Source organism: Ctenocephalides felis, unplaced genomic scaffold (assembly GCF_003426905.1).
Source record: "Ctenocephalides felis isolate EL2017-DRISC unplaced genomic scaffold, ASM342690v1 CF-g0.4_SCAFFOLD_01170, whole genome shotgun sequence".
NCBI classification, from domain to species: domain Eukaryota; kingdom Metazoa; phylum Arthropoda; class Insecta; order Siphonaptera; family Pulicidae; genus Ctenocephalides; species Ctenocephalides felis.
The window spans coordinates 23,838,576-23,862,338 of NW_020537324.1; the positions used below are offsets into that span (position 1 = coordinate 23,838,576).

Sequence of the window (23,763 nt, forward strand, 5' to 3'; positions counted from 1 at the left end):
TAGGTACTACTATTATTATTGAACTTTTACACAATTACAAACTTTTCAACTATGAATAATTTTATTATAAAGTAGACATCAATTTTATATTTTCAGTATGTATTGAATAAATATTTAACTATCAATGGAGAGGATTGCCATTTTTCTAAATTAATTAGATAATGTATTATTGCGATGAGAAAATAAATTTTGATTCTATCGATGAGAAGATTGTAAACTTTATTTCAATCGAAATAAACCAGATTTATCTACGATATATTGAAAACAAAAATAAAACGAAACGTTTACTTCATTTTTATGTTCCAAGTTAAGATTTTATTGATACTGAAAACTATATTTGAAATCTTTATATGAATGTTTTGAATAATTCTATTTGTAAAAAGTTTAAATTTATTTTTATTATTTATAAGAGCTTTCTTCGTTAAAAGCTATGAATCAAACATTTATGTGGTAAATAGCTATATGAATAACTTTATTTATAAATTATATTTGAAAAATAAATAAACAAAATAAATATATGATACAAAATATTGAGACAGAAATAAATGCATCTGTTTCAGTTGAACAATCTCAACTTAAAATATAAGACTAATTGTTTAGAAATTTAAGAAGTTTATATATTGGACTTTTGATTAATTTATGATTCGGTAATTCCATCCAAGAAAATATTATCTTAAAAATTACTACACAAAATAGTTTTATCTGTTCGGCAAAAACTATTCACCTTTCTAATATTAAAAATCAGAATATTGTTTTATGTAGTTTCACAATGCTATTTAAAATCGGCATATTATTTATTTTCTTAACATATACTTAATATTTTTGTTATATTATTTTAAATATATAAACAAAATCAATTCAAAGTATTAAAAAAACTTGGTATTAAAAACCAACAATGAACCTCATCCAAAACTGATATGTATAACTTTGATACAACTAGATCGATAATTGTTTTTTAATTAATCGAAAGGGTTTTATACTCGGTCTTCCAATCACTGACTTGACTTTTTGAGTATATACCAAAAATTCGCTGTTATTCCATATGAAAAAGTTGCAGATTCAAAAAAATCAAAGATTTTTCCATAAAGACGTAAGATGTCTATTATCGAGTTATTAATTTATATTAAAAAAAAAATGGTGAAAAATGACAATGTTTCGCTAAAAATCTTGAATTGAATTTGAATATTTAAAATGTTCTAAAAATATCAGTTGGAAATCTTGCTGATTATTTTTGGTAAAGATTGGATGAGTGATTTCTTCGTAATTACCACTCTTTTAAAAAAAATGGTTTAATTATAAACAGATTTATTAAGACTTAGAATGATGTATCCTTACCTCATATTCTTTATTTATTCATTTAACTTCAAACGGTTTATATAAATTGATTTTAATTTAAATTGAAACTTTGTGTGATAAATTGCAGATAATAATTGCAACTAATAATTACTGATCACCGTTGATGTTTACACTTATATAAACTTATTTTAAGAGCACGCAGTCGAACAAAATGTTTTAAATAAATCAAATTTAATCATTACAATTTATATTACAGATATATTTAATCCTTACAGGTATATGCTCATTAGAATGATATTAATAGCAATTCGCATTGGTATGATGTTAGTGCAAGCAAAAACTTTTATTGGAAACAAAATAACTGTAAAACTTATCTGAATCTCGATTCCTTCTGATTAGAGAGCCAATTCTCTGGTAAAATAGACCATAACATAGGGTTGTTATGGCAACGCCAAGTTATGCTTCTTTCTTGGTACTAAAAACAGTCTTAATGTTATGCATTTACTGTGTACTCATGCGTTTTACACATAAAATTTAGTCTAGAAACGCACAAATATCTGAAAAACTGTTATCATAACTGCATCATTTTGATGTGTCTTAATAACACATGCGGAAAGTAAAATTTTATGTATAAAAGCCCTGACTGCACAGCAAATACATACTATTTTGACTGCTTTTAGTATTTACTAAGAAAGGAGCATAACATAGCGTTGTTTTATTTATTTTATTTATTTATTTATTTATTTATTCACAAGCAAGCTGTAATCAATAATAATAGATATTTATGATCGGTTATGGTTTATTATGGAGATTAGGCCCCCAAATCGAGTCACCCAAAAAGTTCGTGCAACTTGCCTTACGGTAAAATGCCACTTACATCTCGTAAATTCTAATTCCCAATATTTATACAAATGCCATAAATCGATGAATTTGTATAGTATTCTTTAGTAAATAGTGATCAGAATGTTTGTTCTGATACATAGCATTACATAGCATTTGGACTGTTTTTACTACCAAGAAAAGAGCAGATAATTGGCTCCTTAATCAGAAACCACTTTTTAGCTACTTGTTTCCAAAAAAAAGGTTTTTGCTTGCACAAAAATCTAATCATTGCGATTTCAAATTGACAGCATTCCAAGAGCTATTTTGGGTAACGCATATTTAAAGAACTTTTTTACCGTCAGAAGAATCTCAAGATCTACAAGCCTTAAATAAACTATACTGTATTACTGTATTTTACTGTAATTAATTCAATTTATATAATTATATAAATTCAAATAAAATAAAAGTCTAAAGATAACTTTAAAAATGTATATGGCTAATGTACGTGTATACAAAGTAAACAAATGAACAATAAAAAAAATCAATCAAGATGATTTATTTTCTGTGATTACTAAATTCTATCCTGTATCCGAAATATAAATATAAATTAGAGTGAAAAAAAATTCTTTGTTCAAGTAAATACTCACATATACGAACACAGAAATTCATAAGTATATGGCATAAAATTGATATAAAATTGAAATGTCATAATTAATAAATAAAAATACACTCACCAAATATCCGTCGTACGTCCACGATCCGAATTTCATGAAACACGTTTGCTCATCGAACGGGAAGTACTCGACGTCGATCTCACAAAAGGATTTGTAAATGGCAGGCGGCTTCCATACCACTTTGCCGGTGTGATGCAGAATCGCCTTCGTCATGATAGTCACCTCGTAATTACCGTCGGCACTGCGGGAAATCGAATCAAAATCACTTATATAACGTTTCGACCTATAGCTTCTCGGAAAAGTGACAAATACATCGCTTCTTATCAAGGATTTCCACGATAAAGTGCGACATCGGATAAAACATTGAATTTTGATGCGGATTTTAATCTAATGTAATGTTTCATCTATCTGCTGCATCAGCGCATTTTTGTATATGGGGAAGTCAGTTGCTTTATAAATAGGACGTGGTTTATATTTACTTCTTAGGGATACGAGATATACAAATTAAACTTCATAAGAGATTAATTAATAGTAATAACAATTTAAATATTAATAATCTAAATAAATATTTTATATTATAGATAAAGTAGGACTATACACACGGAGCCTAAAGGTCCGTGGATAAAACTGTCCACCATAATCTCAAAAACAAGCAAAGTTTAAATTTTTTTAGTGATACTATTTTAAACTAGAAGTTAACTCAAGGCTTTGATACATCCTTCAGTTAGATATATTGCTTTAAATTCAGTTTAGAATCTAAAATTTTTGTGTAGGTAGATTGTACTTAATAAAAAAAAAATTAATGAACCGGTTCTGCCGCACAACAGACCGATGGCTGTGTTATAACTTTCTATACTAAATATTGAAAAAAACATGTGGTTGCTGTGCAGTCAGGCGTTTTTCTATGATTGTCAGATAAAAAAACCTAACCCAGATACCGCACAAACGTCAAAAAACAATCATGCATAACAGGGTCTTTTTGACCAAACTCCATAACACACGAGTGAGGTTGCAGCATATCTATCGAAAGTTTTACTATGATTTTTTACAAACCGCACCTCAACCAGACATAGATATTTTAGAATCGTCTGAATTTTTTTTATACAGATATTATGCTTATAATCAAATGACACGCATTTCAGAATTTTGCTATAAAAGTTTTTTTTACGCAAATATTCACGATTGAAATATGGATTTTTGCTCAACTTCTACGAACATAATCTGCGCTGTATTAAATTAATTATATCGTGCTTTTTTATCACACTTATATTGAAGTAATCTTTATAATAATTTGAATAAAAAAATATTTTTGCAATTTTTTTTTAATAACAACCCTTAAATGTTTACAAAGGTTTCATCTATCCTTACCCCAACTTGAATCGATTGAAAAAAAAAACATATTTTTTTATGTTTCTCTGCTATAAAATTATTTTTGCAATTTGTTGGAGATTCTGTTATATCGAAAAATATTAAATAATTTTGAGAACAAGTCGCGCTTTCTACGTTATGGACTTCAGACAGTTGTACTCATTTATCACTTTCAAATGCCCATTTTATTGTTCGTCGCTTGTAAAATATTTTATAATTTCATTTCTGGGGAAAAATATAATATAGTTGAAAAAAAATTAATAGGGGAGACCAGGGCTTAAAAGACAGCGGGAAAAAAGGTCCACTATCAATATTTTAAAGTAAAGTTAGAAACTTTTTAACAACTATATTTGAAAGTAGAGAGTTTTGTAGTTAGATTCAGCCGATTTAGCAACATCATGAAATACGTGTTAAATGATTTTATATATAATATCTGTAGAAAAAGTTTCAGACAATTCTGAAATGTGACATTTTATTTTGCCCAAAATCCGTGCGATTTGTAAAATAATGACTCATATATATTCTTCCTAATTACGATTCATCGCTATAATTTCCATTATGAACAATATTGATAGATTACTTAATTTAAATTTTTATCATTCATGATATCATTATGCTAAAACTTAAGTTTTTGGATATTCTAAACAGAAGCGAAATATTCCAATGTTTTTTTATAACAGTTTCTATTTACTTTATCTATTACAGATTTTACTTTGGTAGTTGGGATATTTCCGGATTCCTACTAAACTACGGATAAAATTTGAGGTAATTCCCATTATACGTTGCTATAATCGACTATTAATTTATATATTATTTATTAATAAGTAAATTTATTATAAGAAAAGGTGCAACTCTTTATCTTATTTTTAGTAGACATAGTCTTTAATTATTCTTTTATACATTAACTTAAATAAATAGGCCAAAAAGCTAAAATTGACAAAAAGAAAAACGAAATGGACCTATTGACCAACGACGAAAAAACCAAACGACTTGTCACATTTGACTCGAATGATGTAATAACATTATTTATTTATGAATCTGTAAAATATATTGTATAAAAGTATCTTTCGATATAAAGTAACTTCAAAATATTATTCAAGATATTGCTATAATATCGAATATTCAATAATTATTAAAATCAATTCCAACAAAGATCCCAGTTTGTTACATGAAAAGTATACACAATAATTTAGGAGTTGCCTTATTTAACATCACGACTTTTGAATCTGTTTACATGAAGTTTAAAAATTGAAAATTGTTTGCACTGCATAATGAAAGGATGAATAAAGTAAACACCAACAAAGAGAATGAATATTGATTTTCATCTTGAATTAAAATGAATTACAAAAGTAAAGTACCAGTTTCAAACGATAATATTGGTTTTTAAATTATCCGTGAATTAATTAATTTCTTTGAACATCGAAGATAATTGCTAAAATTGAAAATGATTGATAACTAGGGATACTTACTTATTATAAAGAACTATATCTGGCAGCCAAATGTGTTCAGATGGAACATGGAGAGTGTCAACACCTCCGTAGTCATCTGGATTCCATTTTAACTTATAATCATTCCATTCCTGTAAAAATAAAAACCAGGGAATTAATATATTCAATTTATAAATAAGTTTAATCAGAGGTATTTTAGAAATACTTACTTGTTCAACCCAAACGTTAGTGGTCATAATTTGATTTTTCAAATTCTGAAATAAAAAAAAACAGTATTACTTATTATATCTATTAACTTATTATAATGTGGTATTAAAAAATTAGACAAACTTTCAACGCGAGGGCTTTAAATTAATAGATGTCACTATAGTATTTTTAACATACACTTATATTGATTTATGTTTATTATGATGTTGTCACAAAAATATAGAAAAACTTACAACGTCGAGGGTTTGTTGAAATGTTGAAGAGTAAATTAATGCTCATTGATGGAGATTGATATTAATAGATGTCATTTTAGTATTTTTTACATATACTTACATTAAATTATGTTCATTATACAATGTGGAATCAAAAATATAGAAAAACTTTCAACCTGACGGTTTGTTGAGTTTTTAATGTATAAATTAAAGTTCTTTGGTGGAGACATCGATATTAATAGATTCACATACATTTATGTTAAATTAAGTTCATTATTTATAAAATGGCTATAATAACCATTATTTTATATTTTAAAATTACATTTTACAACTACTTGTATATAGCAATCATTCTGTATTCTGAAAATATGAAACTGTGCTAAAAATAGTCAGTCAATTGAACAATTAATAAGATCCATTTCAATGTTAAAGAATTGTGACAATCAACCCCGTCAATATGTCAAAGTTTTTTAATGCGTTTCTTCTCAAATTCAGAAAATGAGAGCTTGTCTGATAAAAAGTCACATCGATGAAATATTTCATAACGTTTCCAATAATGAGAAAAAGGGAGCAATTAATTCTACTTTGTCCAGAGAACTTAGTTTAAAATATTTTATAAAGGTCAAATAAAAAATATTATTCATTTCATTTTAACGTTATTTCTTTATTGGTCAATTGAAAAAAATGGATATAATATAGTATTTACCACTACGAAGAAAAAATCCGGTTGAATCCATAATCAAAAATCGATTAATCCGTACTCATAAAATCGTAGACGAATAATTATATCCAGACGTACATACATGCATACATACACACTAATTCACGCATATTTTCTATGGTGTGCCAAAATATATAAATATATACAAAAATTTTCATTTATCTTATTTTTGTGATTACTAATGTTAATATTAGTTACTAAAAATATGATTTAATAAAATACCAATAAATTGACTATTTTTATTTAATAATCAAGCCGTTTCTTTGAAATTGACAGTTAAATTCTTTATTCTATCAGAAGATATTATTTCGAAATTATGTGTTCAGGTTTCTTTCAGAAGGTCTATAAAAAACAGTTCCATAATTTTACATAGACAGTTTGAACAAATTCAATTCAATTTCAAGTTTTATTGATCGACACAACCATTTCTGAATATAAGAAAATCCATGCACTTCCCTTCAGGTAAAATGCCACTCACACCCAGTTGTGATCTTTTTTGATATATTTTATAGAATTATCGTTATATATCGAGTTTCATACGCGACATTTATTTTAAAGACGTTTGAAAAGATTGTAAAAGATTTCACAGAATTCAAATAACGCGTTTCAATAAAATATAAAAGAAGTAAACAACTATATATACAGCTCGATAAATTTGTACCGTGGATGAAACACATTCGTAAGCCGCTTAGCCTTGATAAATGATATTCACACAGATAAGTGAAACGAAATAGAATTTCCACGAGCATTTGAATAGGGCAGATCAGAGACGAGACATTGAATGGCCACTTAAAGAAAATATCGAAACGTTGGCTGCCGATGCCGAGGACCCACGCTCGAATAGAGACGCGCTGTTTGCTTCTGAATATTTCATGCCGAGATAAAAAAAATCGAATGTTGTGGCCATGATGTGTCATCAATCAAGTGTTCTAGACTTGCAAAAAATTCTATCAGACGGCTGGCCACTTCGCACGGCACCACCACCACCGCCAGTATGTAGGAAACCAATTACATTCATTGCCCAATTGTACCTATCTTTGCAAATTCATTCTTTTTGCCGACGATACAAGTTTAATTATTAAAGGAAAATTCAACTCTAATAACCTTCTACTTAATAACGATAAAACTAAAATAATGTCGTTTCGAACAGTCAATAGGATTAATAACGAAATCAATTTCCTAATTATTAACGATGTTCTCTTCAATTTTTCTGCTGTTTCTAAATTCCTAGGAATTCAAATTCAAAAAAATTTAAATTGGGATGATCATATTTATTCGTCATTAATACCTAAACTTTCCAGAACTTGTTTCATGTTAAGAGTGCTTAAATCTAAAATTAGTTTAAATTGTCTTCTTTCTATCTCCAACTTTTACTCGCATTTGGTCTACAGCATTCGATTTTGGGGTTTTTCAGCATCCTTAAAACATGTTTTCAAACTTCAGAAAAGAGCGCTAAGAATCATGTTCTCTCTTAACTCGATGACAAGTTGTAGAAATATTTTTCAGAAGTATAACATTCTTACCGTTCCTAACATATTCCTACTTATTACACTTCTCTTCATAAAATAATTATATTTTATGGGGATTACCCCAGTACTTTAATTTATCTTCCATGTCTGATTCCCACTATGTCACAAGAAATAGAACTATCAAAGGATCGACTTTTAAGCTTAATAGTACTTTTAATTCAATTGATGGTTTTGGTATTCAACTGTTCAATTTATTACCTTTACAAATACGTCAACTAAACAATTATAAATTCCACAACGTTTTGATTAATTTACTAAAAGCCAACAGTTTTTATGACATTTCTGAATATATTAATTTTGACTTCAAGAAATACAGTGGCACCATCCCCTTTATATTATAAATATCTATTGTTACTAATTATATTAGGTTGTCAAATATCTCCCTTCCGCCTTTTTGTATTATAAACCAAGAGCAAAAAAGCGGAAGGGAGATATTTGACAACCTAATATGTGATATCTTACAAAAACAGAAATTTTTTTCTATAACTGAGTATTACTTAGCTGTGAATTATTTTTTTTTGTCACTGATACTGCCCTTCTTTCAGAAAAGCTTCTAAACTTTTTAATAATTTCTGCAAATTAATGGATAAACAAGACCTCAACTTTTGAAGATGCTCTAAACGAAGACGTGATATCAAGTTTCATAAAAGCAAGACATAAGATTAAATTAGTTTAGCACTCCTTTATTCGTATTTTATATTTGGTTGTTTTGTTATTTAATTGTAAAATTGTGAATTGTACATCTAATACATCTAATAGAGACGCGCTGTTTGCTTCTGAATATTTCTTGCCGAGATAAAAAAAAATCGAATGTTGTAGCCGTGATGTGTCATCAATCAAGTGTTCTAGACTTGCAAAAAATTCTATCGGACGGCTGGCCACTTCGCACGGCACCACCACCACCGCCAGTATGTAGGAAACCAATTACATTCATTGCCCAATTCACGCCGGATCACGTTCTGTTGATCTTCCACGCTGTTATGGCTTTGTAACTAATATATTAATATGGTTGTTAAGTTCTAGTTTTATGATCAATAAATTTAATGGCTTGATCCGACAATTCTATAATGGCTGAACACTATATGCAAATTAATATCTGAATTTAGTAATTCGGGTGGATTATCGCGGAATCAGAACCTATCTCGTTTGTGATGTGATCACTTGCTCTAAAAATACATGTAAAAATTTAATAGCTGTATGGAATCCCATTACCCACATAAATGTAATAAGTCATAGTATGCAAACATATTAAAGAAAAACGTCACTATTAAGAACATGATAGTACAATAATCATATAATAGAAACCATACAAATTTTGTTTTAATGCGGAATATAACAGCAACTTATAATAAATCCATAGACCTTATATTACGTATTTCAGTAAAAAGTCTATGTTTAAACCTTCTCTTACTTTTTACTGAAAAAACAATATACTGGATAATAAAAAAATAAAATTTTACGTCATAGTTAATAATTAATCAAAACTCCACCAAACACTTGATTATTGCAATAAAATTGATCGAAAACACCAGACATGATTTAATTGAAATAATTACGAATATCAACAAATAGGTTCGTAATTGAACTGATTACTGCGACAATTTTTAAATAAAACCACTGCGTAATTTTATCCATATATACAATTTGTTCGTATTTTCTTTCCCTATAATCAAATTGAATTACGGTTTAAAAATCAATTTTAATTTTACACAATTTCAAGTAAAAATAATGGTATTGATCTTTAGATTATAGTTTTTTAATAGTTTGATAAACAATTTTAATTACAGATTATTTAGTAGTTTAATAATAATTATAAATGTGTGCATAATATTAGGGGGAAGTTCCGTAACGCCGGACGGCACCAAGGACCGGACACTCTACTTAACACATATTATTTAAGCGAGTATAAATCTTTTCATTTCAAAATACAATAGGAAAAGGGCGCGGAGGGCACACACAGGCGCCAGGACTCAACTGTGACGCACACGGCCACGGCGGTAGCAACCCTTTGCTGTTTTAGGCGCGAAATCACGGCGTCACCTAAATATCAATGGAAGTAATTTTAGCAAATTTATGCATTTACATTTGAGTAGTATGCAAAGATAAAAGTTGTACTTGATTGTTGTCCGTAAAATGGTAGAATACCATTAGATCTTTTGACCAATTTTAGTAGGTGCCATCAAATGAACGAAAATGTCTGTCCCTTAGCACCGGACACTGAGTCGTTCTTTAGTGCCGGACAGTAAACATATTGATATTTCTTGTAAGAATTTACATAATTTATTCCAGTTATTTAATTTTGTTCTGTATGAGTGCTAACGGTCACTACATACCCCCATTTTTCGTATTTCCTAGTCAACGAATGAAAAGCTTATGGTAAATGCACCAGCTGAGAGCATCGGTGTGGCCCAGCCAAAACGGTTGTATGAATAGTGACTTTTTTTGCAATATCTAAGAATATTCGTCAAAGACACATGTGCAGGCATTACAGAGTGTGGGTATGGCTTCATATGTGATCAATGCAGGTTATTTTGAAATGTCCGGTACTAGGTGCCACTGTTTTAAATCATATTTTTTGATAGCAAAGTTTGATTGATAGTATTAATTATTTGTTAGCAAAGATTGCGGTTTTGTTAATTTCGTTTGATTTCTAACTTTGTTATCTAACATAAATCATAACTTGAAAAACATTTCGTAAAATATTTTTTGATTTATTTATAAATAACCTTAGGCGTCCGCCACTTGGGTACTTCCCCTTATTTGTACAAAATAATAAATTAATTATATCAAACTATAAAATTCAATTATAATAAAATCTTCAATAATTAATAACATATTTTTCATAGATTCTCAATAAATTATAATAAAATAATTTTAATCTTACGTAAGGTGACTATATTTTTTAAGGCAAAATCAGGACGGCAATTTTTGTGAGCTAATCCGACTCGGTGGGGGGGGGCGTCTGCTTAATATCTTAAACATAATTTTAAAATACATTTTAAAGATTCAATTTGAACCTATACAACTATAATTTTCGCAAATCCGAGACAATCCAGGACAAAAGATCTAAATCCGGGACAAATATTGCTCTTAGAAAAAAAGTGGAAATCCGGGTCTGTCCCGGCCTCACCGGGATGTATGGTCACCTTAATCTTAAGATAAAACAGTAAATTTTTAATTGTTTAGATAATTATACAATTTATTATAATTGTACTTATTAACTTCTCGTAGGGTAAGTTATAGTAATCGCAAAACAGTCAAAAATGGAAATATTTGCATATCTTTACGTTACAAAGTTTCTGAACATTTTGGCATATTTTACAAAAAATGAATGCATGAATGTGTGTATGTGTATAGTATTTATGTATATGTGGATACAATTTTTCGTCCGCGATTTTGAGAGCACGTATCAATCGATTTGAATGATTCAAAAAACATTCGATTCCAAATGATGAGACGTGCTGATCAGGAAAGGCAGGTTCTAGTAGTTCGAAAATACGGTGAAAAAGTTTGAAAAATGGCAATTTAATTAAAAAAACATTTCATTTGTATCAACGTACTGAAAAATTGATTAAACTTTTATAAAGGGAGAGAGGTCCTGCGGTTTCGGAGATTCTGAAGAAAAAGTTAAAAAAATGCCATTTTTCAGTTGAAATAATATTTATTATTATTGATTGCAGATTGCTCATGAATAAATTATTAAAGGTTTATTTAATTCAATATACAAATGTTTTTAAAATTTTCAAAAATGTTCAAAAAAATTTAAGATTCTTAATCAAATTTTTTAATTGAACTTTTAAAGATTTTAAATCATGGTATGAAAAGTATAGCAATTTGCCTTATATATGTTATAAATAATTTCAAGTGTACGAAGAGTATAGCTATGGTGCAATAAAATACGAGCCCTATATATACTACATATATCAGATAGCCGTTGTTTATAGGAAATCCTATTTTCCGTGTAATGTCGGTCATGTGGTACCTTGTACCAGCTTAAAGTTTAAATCGCCCTCATCCGAATTTGTCTCGTGTGTGCATGTCTCGATTGTTATGTGTCCGCCGCATTTGCATTCCGTTGCGTCCAGCGCAATACATTAGCGGTTATGGTAGAAATCTTGCCGTTACTCACCACATCAATCAGTTGGGATAGCCTCAGACCCATCTTGACAGTGAGTCGATCGGAGTTATTGCCGACGGGACGTATCAATCGATTATAATTGGAGAGGAGATCATCGTACAGACGCTTCGCCTCAGGGTTCGCCATCCCACCACAAGACGCCATTGCCAATGTTGCCACGAGCGCCAGTAACAGGCTCTCCATCTTATACCGAATCCACCACTGGAAACAGACCAGAATGTTAAACATTGCGGATGACAGGAATATATTATTACATGCACTCGAGTGTGAGATAGAGATCTTTTGACACCTTGAGGCAGGTTGGGGATGTTGATGGAAAAAATCGATTTTGGGGACTATGTGTGGGAAATAAAGTAAAATGTTTAGGAGCTTTTGAGGTTTCTTACTATTATATAGAATTAGCAAAAAAGAGAAGAAAAAGAAAGAGAAGAAAAAGAAGAAAAAGAAAGAGAAGGAAAAGAGAAGAAAAAGGAAGAGAAGAAAAAGAAAGAGAAGAGAAAGAGAAGAAAGAAAAAAAGAAGAGAAAGAGAAGAAAGAAAAAAAGCAAGAGAAGAAAAAGAAAGGGAAGAAGAAGTAAAGGAGAAGTAAAGGAGAAGATTGATGAATGATAATATGATTTGAATATAACATGCGCACATATGCTTTTAAGAGACAAAAATTGATGCACTCATATTTCTTCTTATTATTAATTAATTCACACAAATACATACACTATATTTCATATTTATGGAATTTTTATTTTATATATATATATACACATACAGTTATAAATTACCCATATGTTAATTGGACATAATATTAATAAAAAAAGAGAATTTATTTAAAAATTTATTCAAAAACCATACGTTCTTGCTTTAGTCCTATCCTTCATTCAGAAGAACTAAAATTGATATACAAAACTAAAATATATGACAATAATCTATTTAATAATCTAAACTAAAGTATTGTTTTTTCTGTTCACAATAATTCAAGGTAATAATAATTTTTGTTTCACTGAATGAAAATGATATGATTATATTCAAAACGTATGGATTTTAGAATAATTTAAAAAAATCATGCTTTTTCATTGATATGCCCGATTTTTAGACTGCTTTAATACATATCTCAACATCTTTAAATTTCATTTATATTCTTACGATTTAGTAAATATGATTATATATAAATATATATGTATATATATATATATATATATATATAATCGTATTTACTCTACCTACGTTCAAGATATAAAATAAATTTTATTATTTGTTTTATATCCTTGAATGAATCTCAGCGTCGTACAAATGTAGTAAACATCATTTATGTTCTAAAAATCTAATAGTTTTGATTTGACTTCGTGAATCAATTGCTAACATATTGAATTTAATTTTAATATTTATATAAAATTTGTACGTACGTAAACACTTGTACGTATAAATATAGGCATGTATTTGATATGCCTTTGCACAAACATTTTAGAGAAGGTTCTTTTCGTACGTTAGATTTTTTAAGTTTTATTTTTCTAATTCTTAGTTTGTTAAATGAAAAAGTTATTGCGCTTAAACATGAAAATATATTACAGCTTCTTGAGGATAAAATTAGTTCAAATATTCAAAGCTAATGAGATCATTTTAATCGCAATAAATAAAGGTCAATCCCTACTAAGCAGTTTAACTCATACTAAATTGATTTTTTCGAACTATACAGGAAATATTTGTTCTGAAAACATAACTTTAAAATTACTAGTGTAGGAATCAGCACTATATATGTATACAAGTATCCCAGGCCTCAAGCCCAAACGAGATGATAGTATCAAGCTTATTGTCTTGAAAAAAAAAATAGGAAAAAAATATCTCGCGTTGTTTGGAAATTATGAGCTTTTAAGAGCAACCCAGAGCTTTCGTGTAATTATGACTTCTTCTCGGTTACTGTGGTCAATTTTTATTAATTTTGTGCATTTGAACTTTGGAATCGTACTCAAGACTAACATATCTAAGACTATAGTCAAAAACTATAACACAATTGCTTCAAGTTTTTAAGAATTAAGATGAAATTAAGTTGAACTATAAAAATTAAGTTTTAAAACCGGTCAACTTTGAGAGAGACTCTTTTAAAAAAAAAACTCTATATTGAAATTTAAAAAAATTAACTCTGTATATGTGCGAAGTTGTCTTGAATACTTCAATTGCCCAGAAAACAAATATAGAAAAAAAAACAATTATCTCACGCTGTTCGGAAATTATGAGCTTTCAAGTGCAACCCTGAGCTTTCGTGAAATTATGATCATTTTTTGGTTGTTGTGGTTATTTTTTGTTAATTTTGTTTATTTGAAGTTTCAGTTTCTTTTGTTCACGTATGCCTCATGTTTTCAAGAATTAAGACAGTTTCTTAAACTATCAATTTCAAAATATTAATATTTATCGACTTTGAGAGGCCCTCCTTTATATTGTAGTGTGTAAACAATAAGTTTTATCAAAAGTTGGCGCATTTAATCAGGACCCTAAAATGATAAAATACTTGATAATTTTATTTTTGAAAAATTTCAAGAAAAACGATCCTTTAACCTCAATCCGCCCATGGGGTAAAATAGACCAGGCAACAACATTTTGAAAAATAGCAAAAAAAAAAAAAACTACAATGATGAATTAGCTGGGTGTTGTACTGAACATAGTCAGGTAGTTGCTTGTTTGATATGTGTTTTTGTTGTGATATAATTGGTTAGGTATTTATAGTATAATTGCTCAAAGTTAAGTTTGATCTATATGCCTTTTTTTAATTATTTTGTAGTTTGTACGGTGTGTTTCTATTTTCAAGTAAGATTCAAATTTTTTTCTGTGTAATCTCTATATTAGCTGACATGAGGTTGCAATAAAAAAACACTTAAATCTGTACACTTTCTGTCAAGGTGTAAACATAAGAAAAAACCATTTAACAAGAGCTAAATTAAATTATTAGTTATTCTCTGTGGTGATTTCTTGTAACAAAATTTCATACGAAAGGGATATGCAGAACATAAGTAATGCGTTAAAAGTAAAAATAAAACTATTTTTAATAAAACAAAATACGTTACTCCTTTCTTTGTATCGACCTAAATTCAGATCAATTTGTTATGATGAGAAACAGCTTCATATATTCTCTTATGCTTTATTGTATTTTTTTCTTTAAATTTAATTTAACCATGTTCTCTAAAATGTAAGCTAGCACTCATCTATATAAAATTCTGTGTGGATGCAACTTCTAACCGAGACCGAGATGGATCGTATTGGGATGAGTATTCCACCGAGTCTAGATTTATTGCAATGCAGCAAATGAAAATATACGGAAATATATTACATTAAACTTGTGCATATGTTATATTCAAATTGCTTTTAAATTTATGAAAATATGTACTTTCGTGTTTTATTACGCATCTACCTGACGACAAATAAACTTGTCATCAAAATCGCACGATAAATATTTTATTAACATTTGGTAAATATTCTATTCTGACCCGTTAATTTTCATCTACAATTATATTCTTATTTTATTGGTTCTAATAAAATCGAGTTGTTTACCGCTTGTTGTGATCGTTAGTCATATCTGTCGAGGCTTTTAAATAATACATAAAATCGCAATGAAAATTGATGACTTTGCTGGATGTGAAGAGGTTTTTGGACACGCTCTGGCTTATGTGAGACAAGAATGAAAATATCATACAGAACATGAAAAATGGTAAATGTTCGATTTATATTCAGGATGATATCGACATAAAACTTTGTAGCGAAGCTATTGAGAATCAGAATAAATATTACAAAATTATTGATAAAGGAATCTGATTTATTGAACATACATATGCACTTGAAAAGCTATACATATATACATACATTTTTATACTTATATATGTACATCTGCAACTATAGATAAAAAATACAAGTAAATAAGGTTTTTAGAAACCGATTGATTTTTTTTTATTTATCAAACGAAATGAAATATCTCTTCAATATATATATATATATATATATATATATATATATATATATTAATTCATATTTTCGTTCTTAATTATTTACTAATTTGCTTTTTACTTTACACGTTCGCGGACATAAGTTTTAACAGGGTACAAAAATTGTCAGTAATTTTATTTTTGAATTAGTTGTAATATCCGAAATTTGATTAAACACAGATTATAAGGGTAGTTAAATTATATTCTAATCGACAATGAATGGTATAGCATCCACGTCAATTATTCCGTTTCTATTTTGGGAGATGTGCTTGCCCAAACTAATTAATGACTATGGGAAAAGATAAGATAATACGAAAATATGTACCTAAAGAATTATAGTTTTATATAGCTCGATTTATAGTTTAGTTATCACCTTGACAGGTATAATAATTATAAAACCGTAAAATTATATAAAATTGAATTCAAAATAATTGACTCTAAAATTTAAATGCTATAGCATTTATGTCATTCTGCATCACGCAAACGTGTTAATTTAGACACAACTTTTATTTTTCATTCCATTTATTAAATTTTAGTTTTTTTTATTGCTTTCAAATGATCTTTCAAATCCTAAATTTTAAAAAGAAAATTGTTAAACAATTTTCGAGTAGTAAATAGTACTAGATATTTTAAGACATAATTACCTAAAAAAATATTAAGTTAATATTTAAATAAATTGCAATTTCTATAGTTTAAATAAAACTACCATATCATGAAGATAGTTTTCTATTTCATGTAATGTTTAAAATAAAAATAAGAAAATAATCCGCAGAATAAATGTTTTATTAAATTTGAGAAATCGATAAATGAACAATAATATTAAAATTATCAAATATCATTTATAAATATATATATATATATATATATATATATATATCATACAATCATCAATAATTCCGTTACATTCTATTTACAAAGAAACAAATATATTTCCGCAAATCTCGGAAACTTTCTTGGACGTAGGTCAAAACCAGAAAATGCAATTATATTATATCAAGTCAGCATTTTTATATTTAAAGAAAATGATATTACTTGATCTTTCACATTTCTGCAACTAAGAATTGATATTTTTCTATGCTACTAAATCTATTTTTTCAATTTATAAATAGATAATGGAAAACTGTAGGCTAAATTTAATTGTTAGAATGTATAAAGAACAATAACAGAGAGAAGTTAATATAATTTTTTTAAATTGGACTTTTTTTAATAATTTGTTATTTTATAAGACAGCTATAATTTTTTCTTATAAGATATAAAAATATGCATTTTATTTTAGTTTCATAATATTACATTCTAAATTACAACAGATTTAAAGCAGTCTATTTTCAAAATTCTTCATAATATATGGATGTAAGATATGATACATAAATGAGCTAAATGCTTTATCGCAATAAATTTTCATGATACCTAATGTACATTCCAATTTTATTAACTTATTTTTAAAGGATGTATAGTTCCACTAATTTCTTTCATAAGAATTTATACCAAGTTTGTAAACGCGGAATTGTTCCTGGAGAATCAGTTTTATTGCACACTTTATTATTATTTTGTTTAAAGCTATAGAAACACGGTGTTATAAAAATAAAATTATTCTAAAATACTGCCACTTATGCATTATATGCTACTTAACTTTATTAAAAGACAACCCAATGGTCATTTCTCTATGTTACAAGGAGGCTTTGCATTTGGAACCATATTTGGTATATAATTTTTAATTGAAAATTAATATCACTACAGCTTGATATCAAGTTACTTATCATCTTATCAGTTTTTTTTATAAAATACCTATCGCAAAATTACGTTTATTATTTTCTTAACTATATTATTATTTTTATTTATCATAGTATTTTCTTTAGCTTATAATTTCTCTGGATGTTTTTTTCTAAAGTCGTAATCTACTTTATTAATATATGCTAAGCTTCTCACAAGATAGTGTATTTTTTTATGAAAACTATTTCTAAATTAAAATTGTAATTTATCAAACTATACGGAAAAATACTGCAATGCTGTTGAATTTTAAATATTCTTCAACAAAATTGGAGTCGATGTCCGAAGTGAAATAAAAATGTATTCTGGGCTACTAGAAAACTGCTTTAGTACAACAAGCTTCCCAAAAAATTGTGCAATTTTTTGTTAGAAAGCATCAGAGAACAAATATAATATCACAACTTATCCAGATATGAGGAGAACTACTTCAAGGCTTTTGAGTTAAAAATATTCTTCAACAAAACTGGAGTATTTACCCGAGGTGAAACAAAAATGAACTCTAGTAACTGCTTTAATACAACAAGCTTGTATAATTTTATTTTGGATAAAAACTAGGACATCAAGAAACAAAAACAATATCATAGTTTATCACAATAGTTTAAAGTTGATAAATTATAAATATTCTCCAAGAAAATTGGAGTAGTTTCCCGAGTTGAAACACGCATGAACTCTAGGTTACTAACACAATAACCTTCTTACAAAATAGTGTAATTTTTTTTAGATAAAAATTAAGTTTTAAATATAATATTTGAAAGCACAATTTAGCAAGACATAAAAAAATATTTAGATGCTGTTGAGTAATAGATGCTCTACAACAAAATTCAAATAGTTGCCTTATGTAAATTGATAGAGAACTTTGAATTATTAGAGAACTTATTCACTGCAAAAAAGTTCTTAATACATAGGGTATGTTTTTTGTATAAATTTAAAACATTAAACAATAAAAGCAATAATGATTGTATGATGCGATTTAAGGAATTATTGATAGTATTTTACAAAATTTGACTATATGAACAAGGTGAAACGTAGTTGAAATTTAGTTTAGAGAAAGCTGTTTTAACAAGCTCCTACAAAATGGTGTAATTTTTTTAAAAGCTATAAGTTATAAAACACAGTTTATTAACTTCCCGTAGGGCAAGTTATAGTAATCGCAAAAAAATCGAAAATGAAATTTTTATATATCTTTACGTTTCAGAGGTTTCTGAACATTTGGCATACCTTAAAAAAAAGGATGTATGTGTGTGTTTGTGTGTATGTGTATGTGGTTATGTATGTATGTATGTATTGTGCGTGTGTGTATGTATGTTGCGGATACAATTTTCGTCGACGATTTCGGGAACACGGATCAACCCTTTGAATAATTCAAAAAACATTCGATTCGTATTAAAAAGGAGACGTGCTGATTAGTTTTTGGCGAAGGCAGGTCTAGCCGTTCCAAAGATACGGGGCAAAAAGTGCCAAAAACGGTAAACTCAGTTTTTTAAGAGAACGGAGCGTCCGATTTGAATAATTCATAAAACATTTTACTTGTATTGACAAGATAAAAAATTGATCAAATTTTCATGAAGGCAGGTCTAACGGTTTCGGAGATCTGATGAAAAAACTAAAAAAAATGCATTTGGCGGTCAAAAAGGATCATTAGAACATATGCACATCAAATTATCAGATATTTTATAGAGATTTTAACAATAAGTATGAATTTTTTTTACATTCCTATGGGTTCCGTACCAATGTTTACGGCGTTAGACGGCAACGCGGCGCGTAGGCGTTTTGATATTTCGTCTTTATGCAGTTAAAGCAGTACGATTGCTTTGAAAAAAAGTTTAGATCTTCCAAAATATGTCAAATATAAAAAAAACATTTTTTTTCAAAAAAAAAAATAAATAAAAAAAAATATTTTTTTTAAAAATTTTTTTTTCAAAAAAAAGTAATTTTTTGTCCAATATATAGTTTCTCAAAAATCTTATTTTTTCGAAGTAAATTTTTTTCAAAAATTAATCGTTTTTTAAAAAAAAAATTTGGTACGGGAAGTTCCAGCAATTTGCCTTAAGGCACGATGCCTTAATTGCCTTAAGACAGATTCCACTTACAGCTAGTTTAGATCTAAGAAAAATACTTCAAGGTTATTGAGTTATGAATTTTCTCTAACAAAATTGCAGTAGTTGTTTGATGTGAAATAAGATGAACGTTAGTTACTACAAAAATGCTATTATATAACAAGCTTTTTACAAAATATTTACAATAATTTACAATTAAGTAAATCAGAATTACTCATATAATATTATTAATGTTCTAATTATCATCAATAAAGGAAATAAAAAAATGTAGTAGTTACCCTCTGGAGCTACTTAAAATCTGCTTTAATACAAATTTTTTAATAAGTTTGGATAAAAACAAGAACATAAAAAACCAAAAATAATATGTCAATTTACATATATTTGTAAAAATAATTTAAATATTTTTTTTTATAAAATGGGACACCTTACGCGAGGTGAATTGTAGTTGAATGTATCTACTAGAAAGCTGGTTTTGTTCAACGAGCATTTTTAGTGTTATATATTTTTGATAAAAGCTACTAATATAATATAAAAATACAATAATAATATCACAGCTTATCAATATGTAGGGAAAAACACTTCAAAGCTTGAGTATTGAGTTATAAATAATCTGTAGTTCCCTAGGAAAAGGAAAGGAAATGTAGATCAACTCTCTAGGTTGATAGTGAACTGCTTTAAACAACAAGCTTCTTAATAAATAGTTTAGTAAATTTGAATGAATATTAAGACACCAAATAACAAAACCAATATTTGTGATATTTATCAATATATATCTCTAATATCTATTTATTTTATTTTTATATTTTTATATTTTTAACAGCAATCCCAAGCAAGGGCTATTTTCACTTGGAAACATATTGCTATCTATATTTCCAAGTAAAAATCGTTGTCACTGATGCCTGACAACAGGCTGCTCGAAGTGGGTATCGAACCCGGGACCACTGATTCAGGTCCCGTCGCTCTTAACCGCTTATTTACGGGCGAGCCTATTTATCGAGATATGAGTAATTAATAATGCCTTCACAAAGTTGGAAATTTGTTATCTTCAAATAGTATTTTTTTCGAGAAAAGCTACTACTTTATCATAAAAATATAAAAATATCACAGTTTATCAGTATTAGGAAAAAAGTAAGTACTGAAGGCTATTGAGTTATAAATATTCTCCAGCAAAATTGGAGTAGTTGCCCGAGGTGAAACGAAGATGAACTGTAGGTTACTCCAAATTACCGCCATAGGCGTTCAAGAGTAGACACGATCACCCCCCTGAGAATTGAATCCCAATTACATTTATGGTCGCTCTAATTTTGTTAGTTCAAAACGGCTTCGATTTTCTGGCACAAGCACTTAATCTGCAGGTTATTCGGGAGCAATATCCATATACAAAGGAGTATGTTTATTATCAAAGGGTTCATAAAGTCGATACGTCTATGAAATGAAGTCTATCGTCACGTATAGTGTGATTGGAAAATGTGTTACAGGATTTAATTTATAGAGAGAGCTTAAGCGCTGGTCGTAAATTTTCATTGATCCTGTATGTTATTTAATATAAAAATATTTTTTGCAAAATTTTATGTTATTGTAACAAGGAAACTTGCCGCTTAATTACTTGGCTCTATTTTATTAGTTACTACTCTGTTTTATTAGTTTTCCCTATTGATGATGCATGAAGCATTGATCTTTCAACATCAGAATTTAAACTTTAGCGATTATTAGATGCAAATTTATATCAATTGTATAATTTGGAAAATAACCAATTGTATGTTTTATAACTTTTTCGACTCGGATGCATTTATTTTATCAACTTTAGGTATTAATTTGGTGAAATATTTATTTCAATAAATACAAAGTTTACCATAAATCTGTGCAATACGATTTCTGATAGATGCTTGGATTCTTTTTAGAATTTAAAATTGATATTTAAATTCAATGAAAATGAACAATTTATTTTCTTTTTTTTAATAATTCAGTAATTAATTATTACAAATTTGGTTTATTTAATTTTGATATTTTTTTATTCATTTTCAGTACTAATTAAATACAAATTATATTTGAGAATTGAACCTATACATCTATTATAAAAATAAATTTTATTCGTGAAAAGCTCATTACATAATCGTAATGAATTTTGAGTATATTTTCTAGAATTAATTCACAATTAATTTTATTGATTTTTGGACAAATACAACACTTTATTTTATAGCCAATTTATTTCAAACACATTTAATAATCTATATGCAGTTTGAATGAGCATCTATAATTTAATATTTTGATATTTCAGACCTTCATAATTACTTAAAACCAGCTAGCCATTTTAATAAAAAATTAAGAATTTGAATATGCAAAATATCACTAGCTATTATGCAAAAGAAAAAACTAAATGTTAAGTTTTGTGCTGAAAAACGGGTTCCTTTTTATTTTGCCACCTGTTTTATTATAGTTGGTTTTAAATAATAGCTGTTTTGTAGTGATTCTTGAAGTCAACCCTGTATTTTATTTTCTTGCAAATTTCTTTTTGTGTGATTGAAACTGTGAAAATGTGAAATTGAAAGTCGAAATGAATATTTCACTTGATATATCAGATTTTGCTCACAACGGAAGCGCACCAAGTTCAAATCTCAAATTTGTACATATTGCAAATCGGCGGTAGGTATTTTCATCATCTCTACTGAATCTTACAATTAGTTTACAAAAAGACATGTTTGTTAATGAAATACATTTTATAGTTGAAAAAGAATTATAATAATAATGTGTAGTACTACTCCTTATGGCAGGTACGTTTGCGATTTAAAAATAGTGCGAGAAATTTACATTGCTATTTTACAACACAGTGCCAAATTATTGTGATAAATATTAAATTGACAGTAAGAAAATCACTTCATAAGTGTATCAACAATTCTGTTCATAATAAAGTTGTGATAGTACTAAAGATCTTCAATTTATCTTTGAGACACCTCTTCTTCAGTCTTCTTGAAATAGGTGTCTCAAGAAGCTGAGTGACTATAGAGTTTGAATCACGTTCTTTTTTTAAAAATGTTTGACACTGTTTTTTTTTTATAACTTTGTTTATAAATTCATTGTGAAGATCATCGTGTAAGGTCTTATTGCTTATGAACCATGGAGCATCAGTAATCTGTCTCAATATTTTAGATTTGGGCACGTTGCATTAGCACAATGTTTGATTTTCTCGCAATAAAATTTGATGATCAAATCAAGCAGTACATTTAATTTGGTTTATTTCGAACACAGTTCGTTTGATCTGCTGTCGAAAATAAATAGATAAATCCGTCCGTTTGAAGACAGACATGTATCTATAGTTTGTCGACTCATTAGTATATTATGCAAATGATTTGTTGAACACAGTTGACGTGGTTTGAGTTGAACTTGTTATGAGTTTGAATAGTGCCCGCCGCCCTGCTTTGCCAAGTAGTTCGAGAGACTCCATACTAGGCGGGCGTATTAATAAATGACGCCGGTAACAGCGTTGTTCGTTACTGAATCAGTGATGGAAATAACACAATTATAATTCACAATCAGTCCATTTAGTATTAAGACTCAATTAGTTT

The 23,763-nt window shown here is 28.2% G+C and overlaps 1 protein-coding gene across 1 annotated transcript in view; it reads right to left on the reverse strand.

Annotated features, from left to right (window-relative positions):
- LOC113368218 (acetylcholine receptor subunit alpha-like 1) overlaps positions 1–12,610 on the reverse strand; it is a 23,034-nt gene extending 10,424 nt beyond the window's left edge. The window contains exons 1-4 of the mRNA XM_026609783.1: positions 12,407–12,610; positions 5,818–5,862; positions 5,630–5,739; positions 2,853–3,033 (exon numbers count right to left, since the gene is read on the reverse strand). Of these exons, the coding sequence (XP_026465568.1) occupies positions 2,853–3,033; positions 5,630–5,739; positions 5,818–5,862; positions 12,407–12,598 (528 nt within the window). The 5' untranslated portion in view covers positions 12,599–12,610. The remainder of the gene's footprint in view (positions 1–2,852; positions 3,034–5,629; positions 5,740–5,817; positions 5,863–12,406) is intronic.
- Between the last annotated feature and the right edge of the window lie 11,153 nt (positions 12,611–23,763).